Genomic DNA, 20,423 nt, shown 5'->3' with positions numbered 1-20,423 from the left:
AATAAACATTCAGATGCTTAGCTTGTATCATAGGAAACTGCTGCTACTTGACCAGTTTTTATCTGCACAAATGTCAGATCACATGGCTCAAACGTTTCCCGGGTTTTGCCACTTTCTTTTGTTTCTTTCTTTCTGACTGTGCTGGGTCCTTGTTGCTTTGCCTGGGCCTTCTCTAGCTGCATGGCGCGGGGGCTGCTCTCTAGTTTCAATGGAAGGCCTCTCACGGTGATGGCTTCTCTTGTTCTTGAGCACAGGCTCTAGGTGCTCAGGCTTCAGGAGTTGCAGCTCCTGGTCTCCAGAGCAGGGGCTCAGTAGTTGTGGCAGATGGGCTTGCTCCATGGCATACAGGGTCTTCCCCAACCAGGGATCGAACCCGTGTCCCTGGCATTGGCAGGCAGATTCCTATCCACCATGCCACTGGGAAGTCCTTTTGCCACTTTAGACAGAGCTTCAGTGCACTGACATGTACGCATGTCTACATGCGTGTCTGTAGGACCTCACCTGGGTGTGGGGCCAGAGCCACACGGTGCACACGGCTGGACCAGGAGGGGAGAGAGGCCCCCACTCCTGCCAGCAGCAGCAGCAGCAGCAACAGCAGCAGAATTCCTTTGTCCTTACCAACACCAGCTTGATGTTGTCCAGCTGCTAAATCACTGCTGTCTGGTGGATATAGAATCATTTAGCATGCAGGTAACTGCCATAACCTTCTGCCTGTCTGGCACGAAGTCAGTGGTCCATAAATGCTCGTGCCATAACTATTGGCAGGCTACAGTAGATGTTTTTTTGTAATGATTGATTGAAAGGAGTGTATTAATAAGTAGGTTATAAAGCAGAGGCTACTGTATGATCCCTTAGTCTCTATGAACAGTACTCATGTTTTGGTGGTAAGATTATGGGTGATATCTCTATTTTGCTTATCTGTATTTTTAAGCTTTTCTATAATAAAGATTTAATGCTTTGATAATTAAAATATCCTAATAACTAATTTTCATTATTTAAAATGATATATAAAAGATACCCTAAGGGATATGAGGCAATTTTAGCTTGATGTATTAAGCTTCCTGTCAAATCTATAGTAAAAAAAATTTTTAAATAAACAAACTGAACTATTAAGGGGCAGAAAAATGTCATAGGTTATGCCTTTAGATTTTCGTAGTTCCCTATGCTAACTATCAATAAGAATAGCATCTGCTGTAGGATGACCTCACTGATAGCGTTGATTGATGAACCATGGCTGAAAAGATGTCAGCAGGTTTCTTTTGTATTTGGATGTGTGTGGTGGTGATGGTGGTTCTTCTCTCTCCTTACTCTCAAGCACCTTTTCTGAAAATGAGTGCTTCCTGAATCAGTTTGATACCAGGGAACAGTAGTTTTTGACCTTGGCTGCATATTGCCATCATCTTTTAAAAAACATTGATAAAAATACTGCTTTAGTCTCAACTTCGCAGATTCTGATTTTGTTCATCTGGGGTGGGCCAGGCATCACTCTGGTAGGTAGTTTTTTTTTTTTTTTTTTAAAGTAACTTTCCAGCTGAATCTTATATGCAGTCAGAATTGAGGATCATTGCTATAGGAGAAGGGTTTGCCAAGTTTACTGTAAAGGGTCAGATGCGTGCATGCTAAACCGCTTCAGTCGTGTTTGATTCTGTGTGACCCCGTGGACTGTAGCCCACTAGGCTCCTCTGTCCATGGGATTCTCCAGGCAAGAATACTAGAGTGGGTTGCCATGCCTTCCTCCAAGGGATCTTCCCAACCCAGGGATCGAACCCGCCTCTCGGCAGGCAGGTTCTTTACCACTAGCACCACCTGGGAAGCCCCAGAGGGTCAGGTAGTAAGGTTTTATGCTTTGCAGGCCATATGCCTCTGTTGTGGATACTCTGCCACTGGGGCATGAAAGCGGCCGTGGAGAATACGTAAGTGTATGTGGTGGCTGCACTCCAATAACCCTTAGAAAAAGGGCGGCGGGTTGGATTTGGCCCAAGACTGTGGTTTCCTGACACTGAAGGTACAAAAATATGGGAGTTTTCTCTTATTTTATTTCATCTTTTATTCATTGATTTATTTTTGGCTGTACCACACAGCTTTGGGGATATTAGTTCCCTGACCAGGGATTGAATCCATGCCCTCAGCAGTGAAAGCACAGAGCCCTAACCACTGGACCACCAGGGGATTCTCTCTTTTAATAAAAGCAAAATCTGACCAGAAGAAAGGTATTGTTTTGCATGATATCATGAAAAGAATGCAGGATTTGAGGTTAGAAGCCTTGAGTTCAAATCTTGACTCTAAATTAGCTGTGTAATCTTAGGGCAGTCACTTAGTCTCGATGATCTTTATTTTATGCTTTTGAGAACGAGGACAATAATAATACACACTTCATAGGGTGCTTTTAAAGATCAGATGGAATAAGGCATATGACAGTGCTTTATAAACTGAAAACGCTGAGCACATATTGCTTGTTCTCACAAACTGCTTGTTGCTCAGCATCTTGTAGATTCATGTGTAATAAACATTAAATATTTAAAAGTAAAAGCAAATTAGAAAATTTGAATTTAAATGTAATATAAATATGAAGACTCGGAAAAATGAGCTATACATTATACATTTCTCTTCCCTTGCCAACAAAGTGACTTTAGATTGGTAATAACAGAAGATGGTATAAATATACATTTCCCAAAGTAGAATTTTCTCGGGAAACATTGGTTTTCATCACAGGTGTGGGATTTGCAGTGGGAACGGCTAGTGGGGAAGCTGGGGAAGGCGAAAGTGGGGAGGTGCAGGTAGGAGTTGAGGGGACGCTGAGGCCATGGGCAGCGCATCCGTGACCTGCAAGAACGCGTTTTCAGCGGCGCAGGAACAGCGGCCAAGCTGCAGCCAGGAGGGAGTGGGCGGGGAGGAAACAGAGGCAATAGGCGGACACAGCTCTTTCTACACATTTGGCAGAAAAAGAGAAAAAATAGGGTGTCGCTCAAAAGGGCATCAGGGTTGGGTAGATGTTATCTCAAAAAAGGGAGGGCAGTCGTGGTTGGAGCCCAGGGGTGGGAGTGGGACTAGGATCCATGGGAGAGGGAGCCTGAGGGCAGGCAGGAGGGAGAGTTGAGAATTAGATGGAGAGATGTCCAGGGGAGGGGATCGTATCCCCAGGCGGTAGAGGCCTGGCCGCAGTGAGGGAAGTTGGGGTGGTTGGTAGGCGTGGGGAGCCTTACAGACCAGGCATGGCAGGCAGCTCGATCCCAGCTGACCAGAGATGAGTGTGCTCCCTCCATGCGCTGCCCCTCTGGACTTCACTTTTACTCTTAGACGTCACTCCGCCCCATTGGTTAAACAGAGATCACGCCTTTATGAACTCTGAGCTCCTTGAGTTCAAGACTTAGGTCAAGTTCAAATTCATATCTCCTGTACCACTTGGCATAAGGCTTGTGGGTAGCTCGTGTTTGCTGTCGGGCGTGTCAGGAAAGAAATGAAGGGAAGTTGCCATGAATACAGGACTGAGTCAGCAGACTCAATTAAAAATGTCTTCCCGCCTAGGTAGCAATGAAAGGGAGATAGCCTGGAGATTCCTAATAAATTGAAAGTCACTTCCACCTGGGAGCCCACCCTGACCACTTCTTTTCTCTCCAAATTTGGGTTAGATACCCAGACTGTGGTCTCCCAGAGGCCTCTCTACTTCCTCATGGAATTTCACACCCTCTGGTAAAACGACCTGTTTACTTGATTGTCTTGTCAGGGCCCCACACGTCTGTTGAACTGCAGTTGAAGGCAGCGCTTACGTCCTTCTTGTCTCTGTATCTGCACCGCTGAGCACAAAGCCTGGCACACTCAGCACGTCATTGGTTCCCCTTAAGTCTTTGTTCAGCTGATAACGGCCTAACTGGTGGGGCATCTGCACCCTTGAGAACCAGCTGTCAGTTTTGTCTTCAAGTCACTGTATCGCTTTTCAACCCCGCCATTGCAGGAGGAGATTCGGTGCCTTCTGAAGGACTTCAGGCCTCTCCATGTCCACAGAGTCCAGAATGGCTGCAGATGGTAATGACTGTTCTTCCTTTGTTTTCTTTGGGAAGCAACTCCTTTCCTCTTTGTCCATTTTGCTGATGCACGGATATTGCAGACCAGCTCAACAACTCCCAAAGCCACGCCCACTGCGACTTGGCAGAGGGACGTTTGGGAAACCCCCTTTCCACATTTAACCCTCCGACTCGGCAGCTAATACTACCTTATCCATACAACCTTGGGTTAGAAATCCAGAGCCCTGGGTTTGCTTTTGGTCTTGTCCTTTCTCTGTTTTCTGACTCGAAGCAAGTTAGTGAACCTCCCTCAGCCTTGGTTGCCTCTGAAATCTGGACCTACTCATATTTTTCCTTTCTTATGTTCAAGGCAGTAAAAGGACTTTGAACTTCTGTGGGGAGCAGTGTGAAGGAAACCCAGAGCCATGCCCTGTGGTATATGGCGAAAGGGGCAGCGCATGTCTCCCGGTCCCCAGGAACCCCAGGACCAGCTCCCCCACTGCCCAGGCCAAACCTGGGGGTCATGGAGGCCTCCCTGTGCGTTAGGAGTGGCCCAGCCTCTCTCCTGTCCCCGCAGACGGGAGAGGAGACCATTCCTCCGCTTGGCACCCGCCTGCAGCTCCGTTTAAGCTGGGCTCAGAGCTGCCCTCTCCTTCCTTTGCAGCTTCGCATTCGTAGATCTGGGCTCTATGCAGAAAGTGGCACTTGCGATCCAGGAGCTGAATGGGAAGCTCTTCCACAAGCGAAAATTGTATGTGAATTCCAACAACAGACCTCCCAAGAGGACCCCTGAGGAGACCGAGCAGCCCCGGGAGCTTCTGGTGGGTGCCTGGCCTCTCCACCCTCAAGCTTGCTCTGCGGTCACTTTTTTTTTTTTTTTTTAATTTTTATTTGTTTAGTTTTGGCTGTGCTGGGTCTTCGTTGCTACCCGGGCTTTTCCGTAGTTGCAGCAAGCGGGGGCTAGTCTAGTTGCAGTGCGTGGGCTTGTCATTGCAGCGCTTCTCTCGTTGTGGGGCATGGGCTCTAGGGCACATGTGGGCTCCGTCATTGTTACTGTCAAGCTCTAGAGGACAAGCTCAGTAGTGGTGGCACGTGGGCTTAGCTGCTCCATGGCACATGGGATCTTCCCGGTCCAGGGATCAAACCTGTGTCTCCCACATTGACAGGCTGATTCTTTTTACCACTAAGCCACCAGGGAAGCCCACCTGTGGTCACTCTTCAGAGCTTAGATGACTCTGCTTTGTGTTCTCTCTTTCTGTCCCATCTTTGGACAAAACGGGGGCTGGGATGAAATTAGGGAACGTTATGACTTTAACAGACAGGAGCAAGGTTGGTATAGAAAACCTGGGACTTTGAAATGAAAGGAAGGCTATATTCTTGGCAAAGACAAAAAGGGTTATTAGGCAATTCAGTCAGGGCTTTTTCCACCTGGGTTACTGAAATTGAGGTTTTTACTTGTTTAACGCAGCAAACAATTGTATCTGTTGTTTGCATAGCCTTGTTCTGGCTGCTGGTGTGGAAGGTAAGGAAGACAAAAGTGGGTAAAACCTGATCCTTCCTGGCAGGAAAACAAGTATGAGGCCTGGGAATGCGAGAGTTAATGGTGGGGCAGTGCCTAGTGGGGGCTTCCTTTGTGAAGAGAGAAGAGAAGGCCCATGACTAACGTCCAGGAGCTTCCCTCCAATGAAGCCAGCTCTCTGTAGGTGAAGGTGAACCAGAAGCAAAGCTATTTGTTTTTCTTTGCTGTAGAAGAGTTCAGAAAGTAGGGAGTCCAAGGGTGGTATGGGAACTCCATGATGCTAACCAGGGTTCCAGGTGGGAAGAAGAGGAGAAGCAGAGGGTCCAGAGCCTATGTTCTCATAAAAGGCACATTCTCAGGAGCCCTATCACAATTTTGCTTACATTTTGTTACGGAGAGCTGCAACTGGTGACCTTCAGTGTAAAGGAGGCTGGAAAATGTAGCTTTTAAAATAGGCACACTGTTGCTAAACTTGGGAATCTGTCAGCAAGGGAAGAGAGAATGCCTGTTGGCAGGCAGTTAACAAGGTCAGCCAAGGCTGGAGAAGTTGGAGATGGGAGTTGAGAGGTGGATTAGAATCTCCACAGTAAGAGTGCCAGAGGTGGCTCCCTTTGCTAGTTCCAAACTGTTTTTCCTCCTTTCTCTTTAAACCCTCTCTCTCTCGGAAGGGCAGGCTGTCAGATTACGCCACGTACTGACCTTCTTGGTTGCAGTCACCTGGCATTCTCACTGTTGTGCCCTGTTATTCATTGATAACTTTAGCGTCTGACTCACCGTCTTTCTCTCCTACTGACACTCAGATTGTGTCCTGTGGATGGTCTATCTAAGAGTCTGACCCCTTATTTCCTAGACCATTTATCTTCAGTGATCTCTCCTTTCACTCAGTCACAGTTTCCCGTTCCCTGAATTATATCTCAGACCTTGTCACGGCTCATAATTGAACATCTCCAAAATATCCATTTGGAGCACCCCACTCTGCCCCTCACCACTTCCCTGCATCTCTCTTACTCTAGAAGAGCAGTTCTCAAGCTTTAGCAGCATCAGAGTCACCGCTGAGCCTGTTAAACAGCTTGCTGAGTGCTACCTGCAGAGATGCTGATTGAGTGCCTATGGGGTGGGGCCTGAGAATTGTGGCGCTATGCCACGAGTGCCAAGTGGTGCTGGCACCCCTGGTCCTGGGACCACTTTTTGAGTAGCAAGGCTCTAAAACCCCCAGTCTAACAATCAGACACATCAGGACTCAAAACACCACCCCTACCACTTCTTCACTATTCAACACTCTACTCCCTCACTTCCCTTCTTAGCTTAGATTCCAGAATCATAACTGCCTTCATTCAAATGACCTTAATTCCCTTAGCTCACTAAGTCATATCTTGCACAACTCCTCTCCTAGTTGAACTCAGCCCTCAGCCTCTCTGAACTGAAAAAAATAGTTCACACCACCTTGCTCACGGCTCTCAGTTATAGGTATGGTCATAGCTTTCCCACTTCTTCAAACTGACCTGTCTTGGAAATCTCGAACCTTTTCTGTTGTTATGTCCAATCTGCTGTTAAGCTCATCTAATGCATTTTTCATTTCAAATAGTGTAGCTTTCAACTTCCATTTAGTTCTTACCCCCTCTTCCTCAGCTGAACTTTTCCTTTATTTTTTTTTTGGCTGAGCCTCGAGGCATGTGGCGTCTTGGTTCCACACGTGCGTGCTTGAGTGCTGAGTCGCTTCAGTCGTGTCCGATTCTTTGCGACCCTATGGACTGCAGCCTCCCAGGCTCCACTGTCCATGGGATTCTCCGGGTTAGAATACTGGAGGGGGGTTGCCATTTCCTACTCCAGGGGATCTTCCCGAGCCAGGGATTGAACCCATGTCTCGTACGTCTCCTGCACTGGCAGGCGGGTTCTTTACCACTAGCGCCACCTGGGGAGCCCCCTTCGTTCTCCAACCAGGGGTCAGACCAGTGCCCCTGAAGTGGAAGCACAGAGTCTCAACCACTGGACCATCAGGGAAGTTCCTGAACTCTTTCATCTTTTCACCCATTTTGTTTATCTTTTCTTCCAGGTTCTTTAATATACTTACTGTAGTTACAAAATTATTTTCTGCTAATTCCAACATCTGAGTCACTTGTGGCTCTGCTTTTGTTGACATTTACCTCCTTGCTTAAGAGTAAAGGCTTCTTACAGTAATTTTTTACTGTATGTTGGATACTGTGGATGTTGTATTACAGAGACTTTATATTATGTTCTCTAAATAGTGCTGATTTTTTTTCCTAGCAAAAATGAAGTCACTAGCTGGTCTTTTGATCTTATTAAAATTGGTTTTCTTTTTTGGGGACTGGTATACTCGACAGATGATGAGATGGCTGGATGGCGTCACCGACTCAATGGACATGAGTTTGAGTGAACTACGGGAGTTGGTGATGGACAGGGAGGCCTGGCGTGCTGCGATTCATGGGGTCGCAAAGGGTCAGACACGACTGAGCAGCTACACTGAACTGGACTGATACTTCACTTTGAGCCTTTGTTCTTAGGCAAAACCCTTTTCCTAAGCTCTGACCTTGTAGGCTGAAGGTGTCAGGGTACTCACCATGCTCCACTCCAGCTGGGCTGGAACTCCGTTATTTTCCCAGCGTTGTATTGATACCTGTATTCCTCTCTTAGCTCACTCTCTACCTTCTACAGCAGCTCTTCTCTCCAAGGCCTCCCAGGACCTACCCTGCATATGGGCAGCTTAGGATTCAGGCAAGGACCTGGGGTTAGCCCCTAGATTTCTGGGGCTTTTCTGTACTCCTTTCTCAGTGGTACCCCATCTCATAAATTCCCGGCACCAAACCTCTTCTGTGTATTTCTTCTGCGCAGGGGGACTGCCACTGACTGCCCAGGCTCTGCTTGCCTTGGCTGTGAATTGGGAAAATGCCCCCCGGCAAGGGGCCAGAGGCAATACGGGCTCCTGGCCCGTGCTTTCCTTTTCTCAGGCAGATTGCCCTCTGCTATTCACTATCATTAGTGTGTACCAGAAACAGTTAATTTGTGTATTTTTTCCAGTTTTACGGTTGTTTGGGATGGGTAAGTACTGTCATGCCAGAACCAGGTACTAGAAAAGAGTGTTTAGAGGCTCACCGTCTTCCTTTTGGGATGAATATCATTTCTCAGGACCATTTCTGGTACTTTTGCATTAGAAATAAGTAACCAAAAGATGAACACTAATCTCCATGCTTTTGGGAATTTAAAAACACATTCCTAAGTAAATAATGTGTAGGTCAAAGAAGAAATTATAAGAGAAATTTAAAAATACTTAAGAGGACTTCCCTGGTGGTCCAGTGGTTAAGACTTCAGGCTTCCATTATGGGGAGCATGAGTTCAGTGCCTTGTTAGGGAACTAAGACCCTGCATGCCGCACAGCTCAGCCAAAAAATTTTTTTTGAAAAAGTACTTAGAACTGAACAATAAGGAAAAGTTCTTCTCATGAGAAGCTGTGGGATATATGTGCTCTGGAGCCCATATGCTGCAGATTCTGCAGCCCATGCACCTCGAGCCTGTGCTCCGTAACAAGAGAAGCCACCGCAATGAGAAGCCTGCTCACTGCAGCAAACAGTAGCCCCCGCCCACTGCAACTAGAGGAAGGCTGTGCGCAGCAATGAAGACCCAGTACAACCGAAAAAATTAAAAAGTCGAATGCCGCAAAAGCAGTACTTATGGGGAAGTATGTAATATTGAATGCTTAAACGAGCAAAGGAGACATGGTGAAAATAAATGAGCTTACAGTTGATTGAAGTAGGTAAAAAGTAAAAATAAACCCAAATAAGGAACAGACAAAATTAAAAAAAACATCTATTTATCTATTTATTTGAATGCACTGGGTCTTAGTAGAGGCATGCAGGATCTTTAATTGTGGCACGTGGGATCTAGTTCCCTGACCAGGGATCGAACCCTGGCCTTTTTGCATTGGGAGTACAGAGTCGTAACCACTGGACCACCAGGGAAGTCCCAGCAAAAATTTTAAAGCAAAGTTTTTTTAAACTTTAAAATGTTGTGAACTCTCCTGGGGGTCCGGTGGTTAAGAATCGGCCTGCCAATGCAGGGGACGTGGGTTCCATCCCTGCGCCAGGAAGATCCCACGTGCCACAGGGCAGCTAAGCTCGTGGGCCACGGCTGAGCCCACATTCTAGAGCCCGTGAGCCGCAACCACCGAAGCCAGTGCCTCTAGAGCCGGTGCTGTGTATGCGACACGAGGGGCCACCGCAGCGAGAAGCCCGGGCACAGCAAGGAGGAGGAGCCTCCGCTCGCCCCAGCCAGAAAGAGAACCCGTGGAGCGACTAAGGCACAGCGCAGCCATGAATCAGTACATAAAAACGGCACTCCTGTTTCCCTTTCATAAAACAATTTTTAATTTTGTAAACAAAGCTGTAGTTATATGTCAGGTGTGTCTCCGTAAAACTGGAGGGGAAACAAGAAGCGTGAAAAACAAAGCTTCAATAGAAGCGATCAATAAAGTCAAAATTTGATTCTTTAAAGAGATTAGTGAAAAAAACTTTTGGAATGATTATTAGAAAAAAGGGAATAAATAAACATTAGTATTAAAAAGATCATAACTATAGGTGTAGCTGCTATTAAAATATAAGCTAATAAATTTGAAAACTTAGAAGAAATGGACCTGTTTTTTTAAAGTATATCATTTTCAAAACTAATATAAGAACCTGTATCTTACAGTCCTATATCTGTAAAGCAGTTGAATCAGTGTTTAGAATCGTCTTGTAAAGAAAACACCAAGCTCTGATTGTTTTATAGGCAAATCTACTGAATTTTCAAGGAACAGAAAATTCCGATATTATATAAATTCTTCTAAGGAATAAAGGAGATACTTGTTAGTTCATTCTTTGAGGCCAGTATAACCCTGATAACAAATCAGGCAGGAGATTATGAGAGAAATAAATTGCAGGTTGGCTTCTCTCACGTGAATACACATGCGATGTTTCTAAACAAAATATTGGCAAAATGAAGTCAATATTGGCTGATGGAGATTGTAATGGCAGTTGGATTTTTTCCAAAAATACAGAAATTTAACATTAGAAAAATGTAAGTCTGGAGTTCCATGGTTGCCTAGTGGTTAGAATTCTGGGTTTTGACTGCCATGGCCTCGGTTCAGACTCTGGTCAGGGAATTGAGATCCCACAAGCAAGCTTTATGGTAAGGCCAGGGGAAAAAAAGAAAAATAAAGAAAAACAATAACTCTTTCACTACATTAACAGATTAAAGAATGAAAACCATATGATCACTTTAGACACAGCCAAAACATTTGATAAAATTCAGCACTAATTTATGATTTAAAAATAAAGATTTTTAGCAGCTTGAAGTGAAAAGTTATTCTTAACCTGATAAAGGCTATCTTCTAAAACTCTACAGAAAATAATATTTCCATAGAAAAACATTATAAACATTCTCGTTAAAAAATAGGAACAAGACATGGATATACTTTTATCTAGTAAGGTAAGGGAAATAAGTTAAAGGCATAAATACTGGGATAGGAGAAACAAAGCTCATTATTTACAGATGATGTTTCTTTACATATAAAAACTTAAATAATACATAAATTATTAGAAATAACATTTTAATAAGGTAGTTTGATATATATCATATAAAAATCAGTTTTATTTATATTTCCAGGAATAAACAATAGGAAATAATTTTTTAAATATAACATTCATAAGATCAATTTAAAAAATTAAGGTACATAGAAATGAATCCAGTGAAAGGTGAGCATGGCCTATGGGGGAAATGTTAGTTTTATTGAAAGTCTTTAAGGAAGTCTAAAATGGTAAAAGTTTCATGTTTGTGGATAGGAAGATAGAAAAAGAGTTACTTAAGAGTCGTTCTCCCCAAATTAATCTGTTGATTCTGCATAATTTCAATAAAAATTCCCACAGGTTTTCCCAGGAATGGAACAGGCTAATTCTAAAATTTATGTGGAAGTTTAAAAGCCTATGAATATTTAAGACTAATAAAATACAATAGAGAGTCCCCCAAAAGGGGCTCTTGCACATGGAGAAACTATAACTATTCTTGTAGAGATGTACGTATCTGGTGAAAGGACAGACACTTCAGTTATTGAATCTGGACAATTGCTTGTTTATGTGGAAAAATATGAAATTATATCCATGCCTTAACCTCATACACAAAAATAAACTCTAGATGAACCATACTTACATGTGAAAAACAAAGCTTTAAAACTTTAAGGAAAAAGTATAGAAGAATCTCTCTATAACCTCAGAGTAGAATAAGAGTTGTTAAGGCATACAGAAGAAAAGAGGAGTTATAAATTAAAATTATGAACTTATCTGCTTTGAAAGATAATACAAAGGAAAGATAAATTCAATTCAGAAAACTGGAATAAGATACTTGCAGTAACATAACTGACCAGGAAAGGGGTCAGCAGACTTTGGCCAGTGGCTCTCTGCTTTTATGCTGCTGGTGAGATAAGAATTTTTCTTTCAATTAAACTTTTCTTTTTGAGGTAATTGTAGATTCACATGGAGTTAGTTGTAAGAAACAGTACCTAGATTCCCTGTACCCTTTACACAGTTCCCACAATGGTAACATCTTACAAAACAATCTCACAACCAGGATAGTGACACTGATACAGTGAAGATACAGAACGTTTCCATCGCTGCCTCAAGCATCCTTCCTGTTACAGCCACACCCACCTCCCTCCCATCCCCATCTCCACCTTAGTCCCTGGAACAACTAGTCTGTTCTCTATTTCTTCAGTTTCAGGAATGTTATGTGAATGGGAAAGTATCATATGTAACCTTTTGGGATTGGCTTTTTTCTGTCAACATAATTTTTGGAGATCATCCAGGGGCTGTTGCGTATACTAATAGTTTATTCCTGCTGAGTAGTATTCTATGGTGTAGATGTACAAAGTTTGCTTAACCATTTACCCATTGAAGGATATCTACATTGTTGCTAGTTTTTGACTATTACAAATAAAATTTGCTATAAATCTTCATGTATAGAGTTTGTGTGTTTCTCTGGGATAAATGCCCCAAATTAAAATTGCTGAATAGTATGGTCATTACATGCTTCCTTTCTTAAGGAACAGCCAAACTGTTCCCAATGACTGTACCATTTCACATTTCCACTATGAATGTATGAAGGGTTCTCAGACACCCCTCCAGGATGTCACTTTTTAATTTTAGCCACTCTGGTAGGTATATTTGTGATATCTTATTACAGTTTTAATTTGCATTTCCCTGATGCTAACGCTATTGAAGGCCTTTTCATGTGCTTATTTACTATTTGTATATCATTTTTGTTGAAATATCTTTCTTTTTATTGCCCATTTTCTAATTGGATTGTTTGGGGGTTTTTGCCATTGAATTTTGAGAGTTCTTTATGTATTCTACATACTAGTCCTTTGTTGGATACGTGATTTGCAAATGTTTTCTCCTACTCTGTAGCTCATTTTTTTTCATCTTCTTGATAGGATTTTTTGTAGAACAAAGGTTTTAAATTTCAGTGAAGTCCAGTTTATCTATTTTTCCTTTTATGAATGATGTTTTTGTTGTCAGGTCTAAGAACTTTGGGGGCAGCCCTAGCCACAAGCAAAGATGTTCAACATCGTTAGAATTGTTGTTGTTCAGTCTCCCAGTCATGTCCGACTCTTCAAGACTCCGTGGACTGCAGTGCACCAGGCTTCCTTGTCCCTCACCGTCTCCCAGAGTTTGCTCAAACTCATGTCCATTGAGTCAGTCATGCTGTCCAAATGTCTGGTCCTCTGTTGCCCTCTTCTCCTCTGCCCTCAATCTTTCCCATCAGGGTTTTTTCCAATGAGTTGGCTGTTTGCATCAGGTGACCAAAATATTGGAGCTTCAGCTTTAACATTAGTCCTTCTAATGAGTATTCATGGTTGATTTCCTATAAGATTGACTGGTTTGATCTCTTTGCTGTTAGAGGGATTCTCAAAGAGTCTTCTCTAGCAGCACAGTTTGAAGGCATCAATTCTTCAGGGCTCTGTTTTCTTCGCGGTCCAGCTCTCACAATTGTATATGACCACTGGAAAGACCACAGCCTTGACTATAAAGACCTTTGTTGGCGAAGTGATGTCTTTGCTTTTCAACACACCGTCTAGGTTTGTCATAGCTTTCCTGCCAAAAAGCAGTCCTCTTCTGATTTCATGGCTGCAGTCACCATCCACAGTGATTTTAGAGCCCCAAAAGAGGAACTCTGTCACTGCTTCCACCTTTTCTCCTTCTATTTGCCATGAAGTAATGGGGCCAGATGCCATGATCTTGGTTTTTTAAATATTTAGTTTCAAGTTGGCTTTTTCATTCTCTTCCTTCACCTTCATCAAGAGGCTCTTTATTTCCTCTCCGATTTCTGCCGTTAGAGTGGTATCATCTGCATATCTGAGTTTGTTGATATTTCTCCCGCCAATCTTGATTCTAGCTTGTAACTCATCTATCCTGGCATTTCTCATGATGTGCTCAGTGTATAAGTTAAATAAACAGAGTGACAACAAACAGCCTTGTGGTACTCCTTTCTCAATCCTGAACCAGTCAGTTCCATACTGGGTTCTAACTGTTGCCTCTTGACCTGCATACAGGTTTTCCAGGAGACAGGTAAGATGGTCTGGTATTCCCATCTCTTTAAGAGTTTTCCATAGTTTGTTATAGTCTGTACAGTCAAAGGCTTTAGTGTAGTTGATGAAACAGAGGTAGATGTTTTTCTGGAATTCCCTTTGCTTTCACTACGATCCAGCAAATGTTGGCAATTTGATCTCTGGCTCCTCTGCCTTTTCTAAAGCTTAGGCGTCTGGAAGTTCTTGGTTCACTTAATGCTGAGGCCTAGCATGTAAGATTTTGAGCATGACCTTCCTAGCATGGGAGATGAGTGCAATTGTCCAGTGGTTTGAACATTCTTTAGTACTGCCCTTCTTGGGAACTGGGATGAGGATTGACTATTTGACATTAGGAAAATGTAAATTAAAACCATAATAAGATATCACTATATATCTATCAGGCTAAAATTAAAAAGTGACATCCTGGAGGGGATGCAGAGAACCCTTCATATGGTGGGAATGTAAAATGGTACAAAGATTTTATCCTTTTTTTTAAAGTTATATGGCTTTACATTGTAAAGCCCCTGTTAATTTTGAGTTAATTTTTGTATATGCTTTGAAACTTAGGTTGAGTTTTATTTTTTTTATGTTCAGTTTTTCTAGCACCATTTCCTCCATTAAATTGCTTTTGCAGTTTTATCAAAAATTGGGCATATTTGTGTGGACTCATTTATTTTTTCATCCTCCTTCATGGAGCACAGCCTTGTCGTGGCAAAGGGACTTGCATAACTCAGTGAAGCTATGAGCCATGCTGTGTAGGGCCACTTAAGATGGACGGGTCATAGTGGAGAGTCCTGACAAATTGTGGTTAAGTGGAGGAGGAATGGCAAACCACTCCAGGATTCTTGCCTCAAGAACCCCATGAACAGTATGAAAAGGCAAAAAGATATGACACTGAAAGGTGAACTCCCCAGGTCAGAAGGTGTCCAATATGAAATTAGGGAAGAGTGGAGGGCGATTACTAGTAGCTCCAGAAAGAATGAAGCCACTGAGCCAAAATGGAAATAACGCTCAAATGTGAATGTGTCTGGCGGTGAAAGTAAAGTCCAGTGCTGTAAAGAAAAACATTGCATAGGAACCTGGAATTAACATTAGGTCCATGTATCGAGGTAAGTTGGACATGGTCAAGCAAGAGCTGGCAAGAGTGAACATCTATAACTTAAGAATCAATAAACTAAATGATCTCAGTTCATTTCCAAGGCAAACCATTCAGTATCGTCGTAATCCAAATCTGTGCTTCAGCCACTAATGCCGAAGAAGCTGAACGGTTCTTTGAAGACCTACAACACCTTCTAGAGTTAACACCAATAAAGATGTCCTTTTCATCATAGAGGATGGGAATGCAAAAGTAGGAAGTGAAGAGATACCCGGAGCAATAGGCAAGTTTGTTCTTGGAGTACAAAATGAAGCAGGACAAAGGTTAACAGTTGTGTCAAGAGAACATGCTGGTCATAGCAAACACCCTTTTCCCATAACAAAAGAGACGACTCTACACATGGACGTCACCAGATGGTCAATAGTGAAATTGGACTGATTATATTCTTTGCAGCTGAAGATGGAGAAGCTCTATACAGTCAGCAAAAACAAGACCAGGAGCTGACTGTGGCTCAGATCATGAGCTCCTTATTACAAAATTCAGGCTTAAATTGAAGAAAGTAGGGAAAACCACTAGACCATTCAGGTATGACCTAAGTCAAATTCCTTACAATTATACAGTAGAGGCGAGAAATAGTTTCCAGGGATTAGATCTGATAGAGTGCCTGAAGAACAATGGGCAGAGGTTCATAACATTGTACAGGAGACAGTGACCAAAACCATCCCAGAGAAAAAGAATGCAAGAAGAAAAGTGGTTGAGGAGGCTTCACAAATAGCTGAGAAAAGAAGAGAAGCAAAAGGCAAGGGAGAAAGGGAAAGATACACCCAACTGAATGCAGAGTTCCAGGGAATAGCAAGGAGACATAAGAAAGCCTTCTTCAATGAACAATGCAAAGAAATAGAGGAAGTCAGTAGGATGGGAAAGACTAGAGAGCTCTTCAAGAAAATTGGAGATACCAAGGGAACATTTCATGCAAGGATGGGGATGATAAAGGACAGAAACAGTAAGGACCTAACAGAAGCAGATGAGATTAAGAAGAAGTGGCAAGAATACACAGAAGAACTATACAAAAAAGGTCTTAATGATCTGAATAACCACAATGGTGTGATCACTCAACTAGAGCCAGACATCCTGGAGTGTCCAGTCAAGTGGGCCTTAGGAAGCATTACTATGAATAAAGCTAATGGAGATGACAGAATTTCAGCTGAGCTATTTAAAATCCTAAAGGATGATGCTGTTAAAGGGCTGCACTCAGTATGCCGGCAAATTTGGAGAACTCAGTAGTGGCCACAGGACTGGAAAATGTCAGCTTTCATTCTATTCCCAGAGAAGGGCAATGCCAAAGAATGTTCAAACTACTGCACAATTGCGCTCATTTCACATACTAGTACATTTATGCTCTAAATCCTTCAAGCTAGGTTTCAGCAGTATGTGAACTGAGAACTTCCAGGTGTACAAGCTGGGTTTAGAAAAGGTAGAGGAATCAGAGATCAAATTGCCAACATCCATTGGATCATATAAAAAGCAAGGGAATTCCAGAAAAACATCTGCTTCATTGACTACGCTAAAGCCTTTGACTATGTGGATCACAACAATTTGTGGAAAATTCTTAAAGAGATGGGAATACCAACCACCTGACCTGCCTCCTGAGAAACATTTATGTGAGTCAAGAAGCAGCAGAATTGGACATGGAACAACTGACTGGTTCAAAATTGGAAAAGGAGTACGACAAGGCTGTATATTGTCACTCTGTTTAATTTATATGCAAAGTACATTGTGTAAAATGTTGGGGTGGATTAATCACAAGCTGGAATCAAGATTGCTGGAAGAAATATCGACAGCCTCAGATATGGAGATGATACCACTCTAATGGCAGAAAACAAAGAGGAACTAAAGAGCCTCTGAAGAGGGTAAAAGAGGAGAGTGAAAAATCTGGTTTAAAGCTCAGCATTCATAAAACTAAGATCATGGTATCCAGTCCCATCACTTCATGGCAAATAGAAGGGGAAAAGGTGGAAACAGTGACAGATTTTATTTTCTTGGGCTCCAAAATGACTGTGGATGGTGACTGCTGCCATGAAAGTAAAAGACACTTAACTCCTTGAAAGGAAAGCTGCAACAGATCTAGACAGTGTATTCAAAAGCAGAGACATCACTTTGCTGACAAAGGTCTGTATGGTCAAAGCTATGGTTTTTCCAGTGGTCATGTATGGATGTGAGAGTTGGACCATAAAAGAAGCCTGAACTTCGAAGAATTGATGCTTTTGAACTGTGTGGAGAAGACTCTTGAGATTCCTTTGGAATGCAAGGATATCAAACCACTCAATCCTAAAGGAAATCAATCCTGAAGGAATGGAAGGATTGATGCTGAAGCTGAGGCTTCCCTATTTTGGTCACCTGATGCAAATAGCTAACTCATTGGAAAAGACCCTGTGCTGGGAAAGATTGAAGGCAAAAGGAGAAGAGGGCAGCAAAGGATGAAGATTGTTAGATGGCACCCCCGACTCGACGGACGTGAGTTTGAGCAAATTCTGGAAGATAGTGAAGGACAGAGGAGCCTGGTGTGCTGCAGTCCGTGGTGTCACAGAGTCTGACAGGACTTGTGACTGAACAACAACAAGTTTCTGGGTCCTCAGTTTTGTTCCATTGATCTACATGTCTAATGTCTCATATAGTCTCCGTTACTATAGCTATAAGAAGTACTGAAATTAGGAGATTGCTTCTGCTTACTGTTTTTCAATATCATTTTAGCTGTTCTAGTTCTTTTGCCTTTGTATATAGATTTTAGAATATAACTACAATAATTTTGACTGGAGTTTTTTTTGTTTGTATGTTTGTTTTTTAAAGCTTTTAATTTTGTATTGGAGTACAGCCAGTTAACAATGTTGTAAAAGTTTCAGGTGAACAGCAAAGGGACCCAGCCATATACATGCATGTATTCATTCTCCCTGCAAACTCCCCTCCAATCCGGGCTGCTGTATAACGTTGAGCAGAGTTCCATGTGCTATACAGTAGGTCCTTGTTATCCATTTGAAATATAGCCGTGTGTACATGCCCATCCTAAACTCTCTAACTATCCCTTCCCCCCAGCAACCACACATTTGTTCTCTAAGTCTGTGACTCTCCTGCTGTTTCATAAGTCCATTTGTATCATTTCTTTTTAGATTGCGCATATAAGGGATGTCAGATGATATATATGCTTCTCTGTCTGATTTACTTCACCCAGCATGATATGTTGCTGCAAAAGGCATTTTTATTCTTTTTACTGGCTGAGTAACAGTCCATTGCATATGTGCATCGCATCTCTATCCATTCATCTGTTGATGGACATTTAAGTTGCTCCCATGGCCTGGCTGTTGTAAGCAGTGCTGCAGCAAATCCTGGTGTACATATATCCTTTTGTATCATCTTTTTCCCTGGATATATGCCTGGGAGTGGGATTGCAGGGTCATATGATAGCTCTATTTTTAGTTTTTTAAGCCACCTCCATGGTGGCTGTACCAATTTACATTCCCATCAACAGTGTTCCCTTTGCTCCACCCGTCTTGACTGGAGTTTTGATAGTAATCGCTTTAGACTCATGTGTTAGTTTAAGGAGAATTGATATCTTTATTATATGCTGGGTCTTCCAGTCCATGAACATAAATACACAGTATGTGTTTCCATTGATTCAGACCTTTTTTGATTTCTTTAATCAGATTGTATAGTTTACAGCATACAAGTTCTAATATATTTTATTAGGTTGATACAGTATTTAATTTTATTTGAGTGATTATAAATGACACTGTATTTTTGGTTTCTGTCTCCTTGCTCATTGGTAGTATGTAGAAACATAATTTTTTTATATTTATCTTATATCCTGTTACTTTGCTGAATTTATTCGTGATAGGAATTTGGGGTTTTTGGGTAGATTTCTTGGGGTTTTCTGTGTAGACAGTAATGTCATTTGCAAATAAGGCCAGTTTTATTTTACTTTTTCCCTTTCTGATCTGTATGTCTTTGTTTCTTTTTCTCAGTACTGGCTAGATTCCCAGCATTATGCTGAAATAGAGTAGTGAGTGTGGATATCCTTGCCTTATTCTTTTAGGGTAAAAAGATTCAGTCTTTCACGATAAAGCATGATTTTATCATAGGCTTTTGGATGGATATTCTTTATTAAGTTAAGGAAACTGTCCTCTATTCCTGTTTCTAAGAGTTTTCTCTTTTTTAAATCATGAGTCATTGTTATATTAGTTTCTTATGATTGCTGTCACAAAGTACCACGAGCTGGGTGGCTTGGAACAACAGAAATTGACTGTCTCATAGCTCTGGAGGCTGGAGGACCAGAATTACGGTGTCAGCAGGGCGGAGGCCCCTCTGAAAGCTTGGGGAAGCTGTTCCTTGCCTCTGCCTAGCTTCTGGCGGTCTGCCAGTCACCTTCGGTGCTCTCTGGCTCCCAGGCATGTCTCCCCAGCCTTCTGTCTTGCGTATTGCTCTCCTTGCGTGGCTTCATGTTGTCTCCCTCTGTGTCGGGCTGCTGCTCAGTCTTCCTCTTTTCGTAAGGACACACACGTACTGGATTAGGACCCACCCTGGTGACTTCGTTTTACCTCTCTTACCTCTATAAAGATCCCGTTTCCAAATAAGGTCACAGTCTGAGTACTAGGGGTTTGGAGTTCCATAGATATTTTTTGAGGGGGCAGAAATAATTCAACCTATAACAGATGTTGAATTTTCAACATTTTCAGCATTCAACAGATGCTGAATTTTGTTGAAGGGTTTTTTCTGTATTGAGTGATATGAACGTGTGATTTTTCTTTTTTAGCCTGGTTAGTATGGATTACCTTGACTGATTTTTCAAATATTGATCCCTGACTGATTTTTCATATATTGAATATTTTTCAAATATTGCATTTCTGGACTAAAACCCACTTGGTCATGGTATATAATTAGTTTTATATATTGCTAAATTCTATTTGATCATACTTTGTTATGGGTTTTTGCATCTATTTTTCATGAAGGATATTGTTCTCTTATGGGTTTTTTTTTGGGGGGGTGTGTGTGATACTATCTTTGGTTTTAATATCATGGTAATACTAGTCTGGCGTGCTGCAGTCCATGGGGTTGCAAAGAGAAGGACATGGCTGAGCAACTGAACTGAATCGTAGTATAAATGCATTCTATAAAATGAATCAGGAAGTGTTCTCTCCTTTTGGAAAA

At 42.3% G+C, this 20,423-nt stretch overlaps 1 protein-coding gene across 3 annotated transcripts in view; it reads left to right on the top strand.

The window, feature by feature from the left end:
- TDRD10 (tudor domain containing 10) overlaps positions 1–20,423 on the top strand; it is a 53,267-nt gene that overhangs the window by 17,605 nt on the left and 15,239 nt on the right. For all 3 annotated transcript variants that reach the window (XM_040230437.1, XM_040230436.1, XM_040230438.1), the window contains 2 exons: positions 3,953–4,023; positions 4,666–4,822. In XM_040230437.1, the coding sequence (XP_040086371.1) occupies positions 3,953–4,023; positions 4,666–4,822 (228 nt within the window). The remainder of the gene's footprint in view (positions 1–3,952; positions 4,024–4,665; positions 4,823–20,423) is intronic.

Source organism: Oryx dammah, unplaced genomic scaffold (assembly GCF_014754425.2).
Source record: "Oryx dammah isolate SB20612 unplaced genomic scaffold, SCBI_Odam_1.1 HiC_scaffold_28, whole genome shotgun sequence".
In the NCBI taxonomy this organism is placed as follows: Eukaryota; Metazoa; Chordata; class Mammalia; order Artiodactyla; family Bovidae; genus Oryx; species Oryx dammah.
The sequence above is the reverse complement of the archived record's forward strand: the minus strand, read 5'-3'. Positions and strand labels throughout refer to the sequence as shown.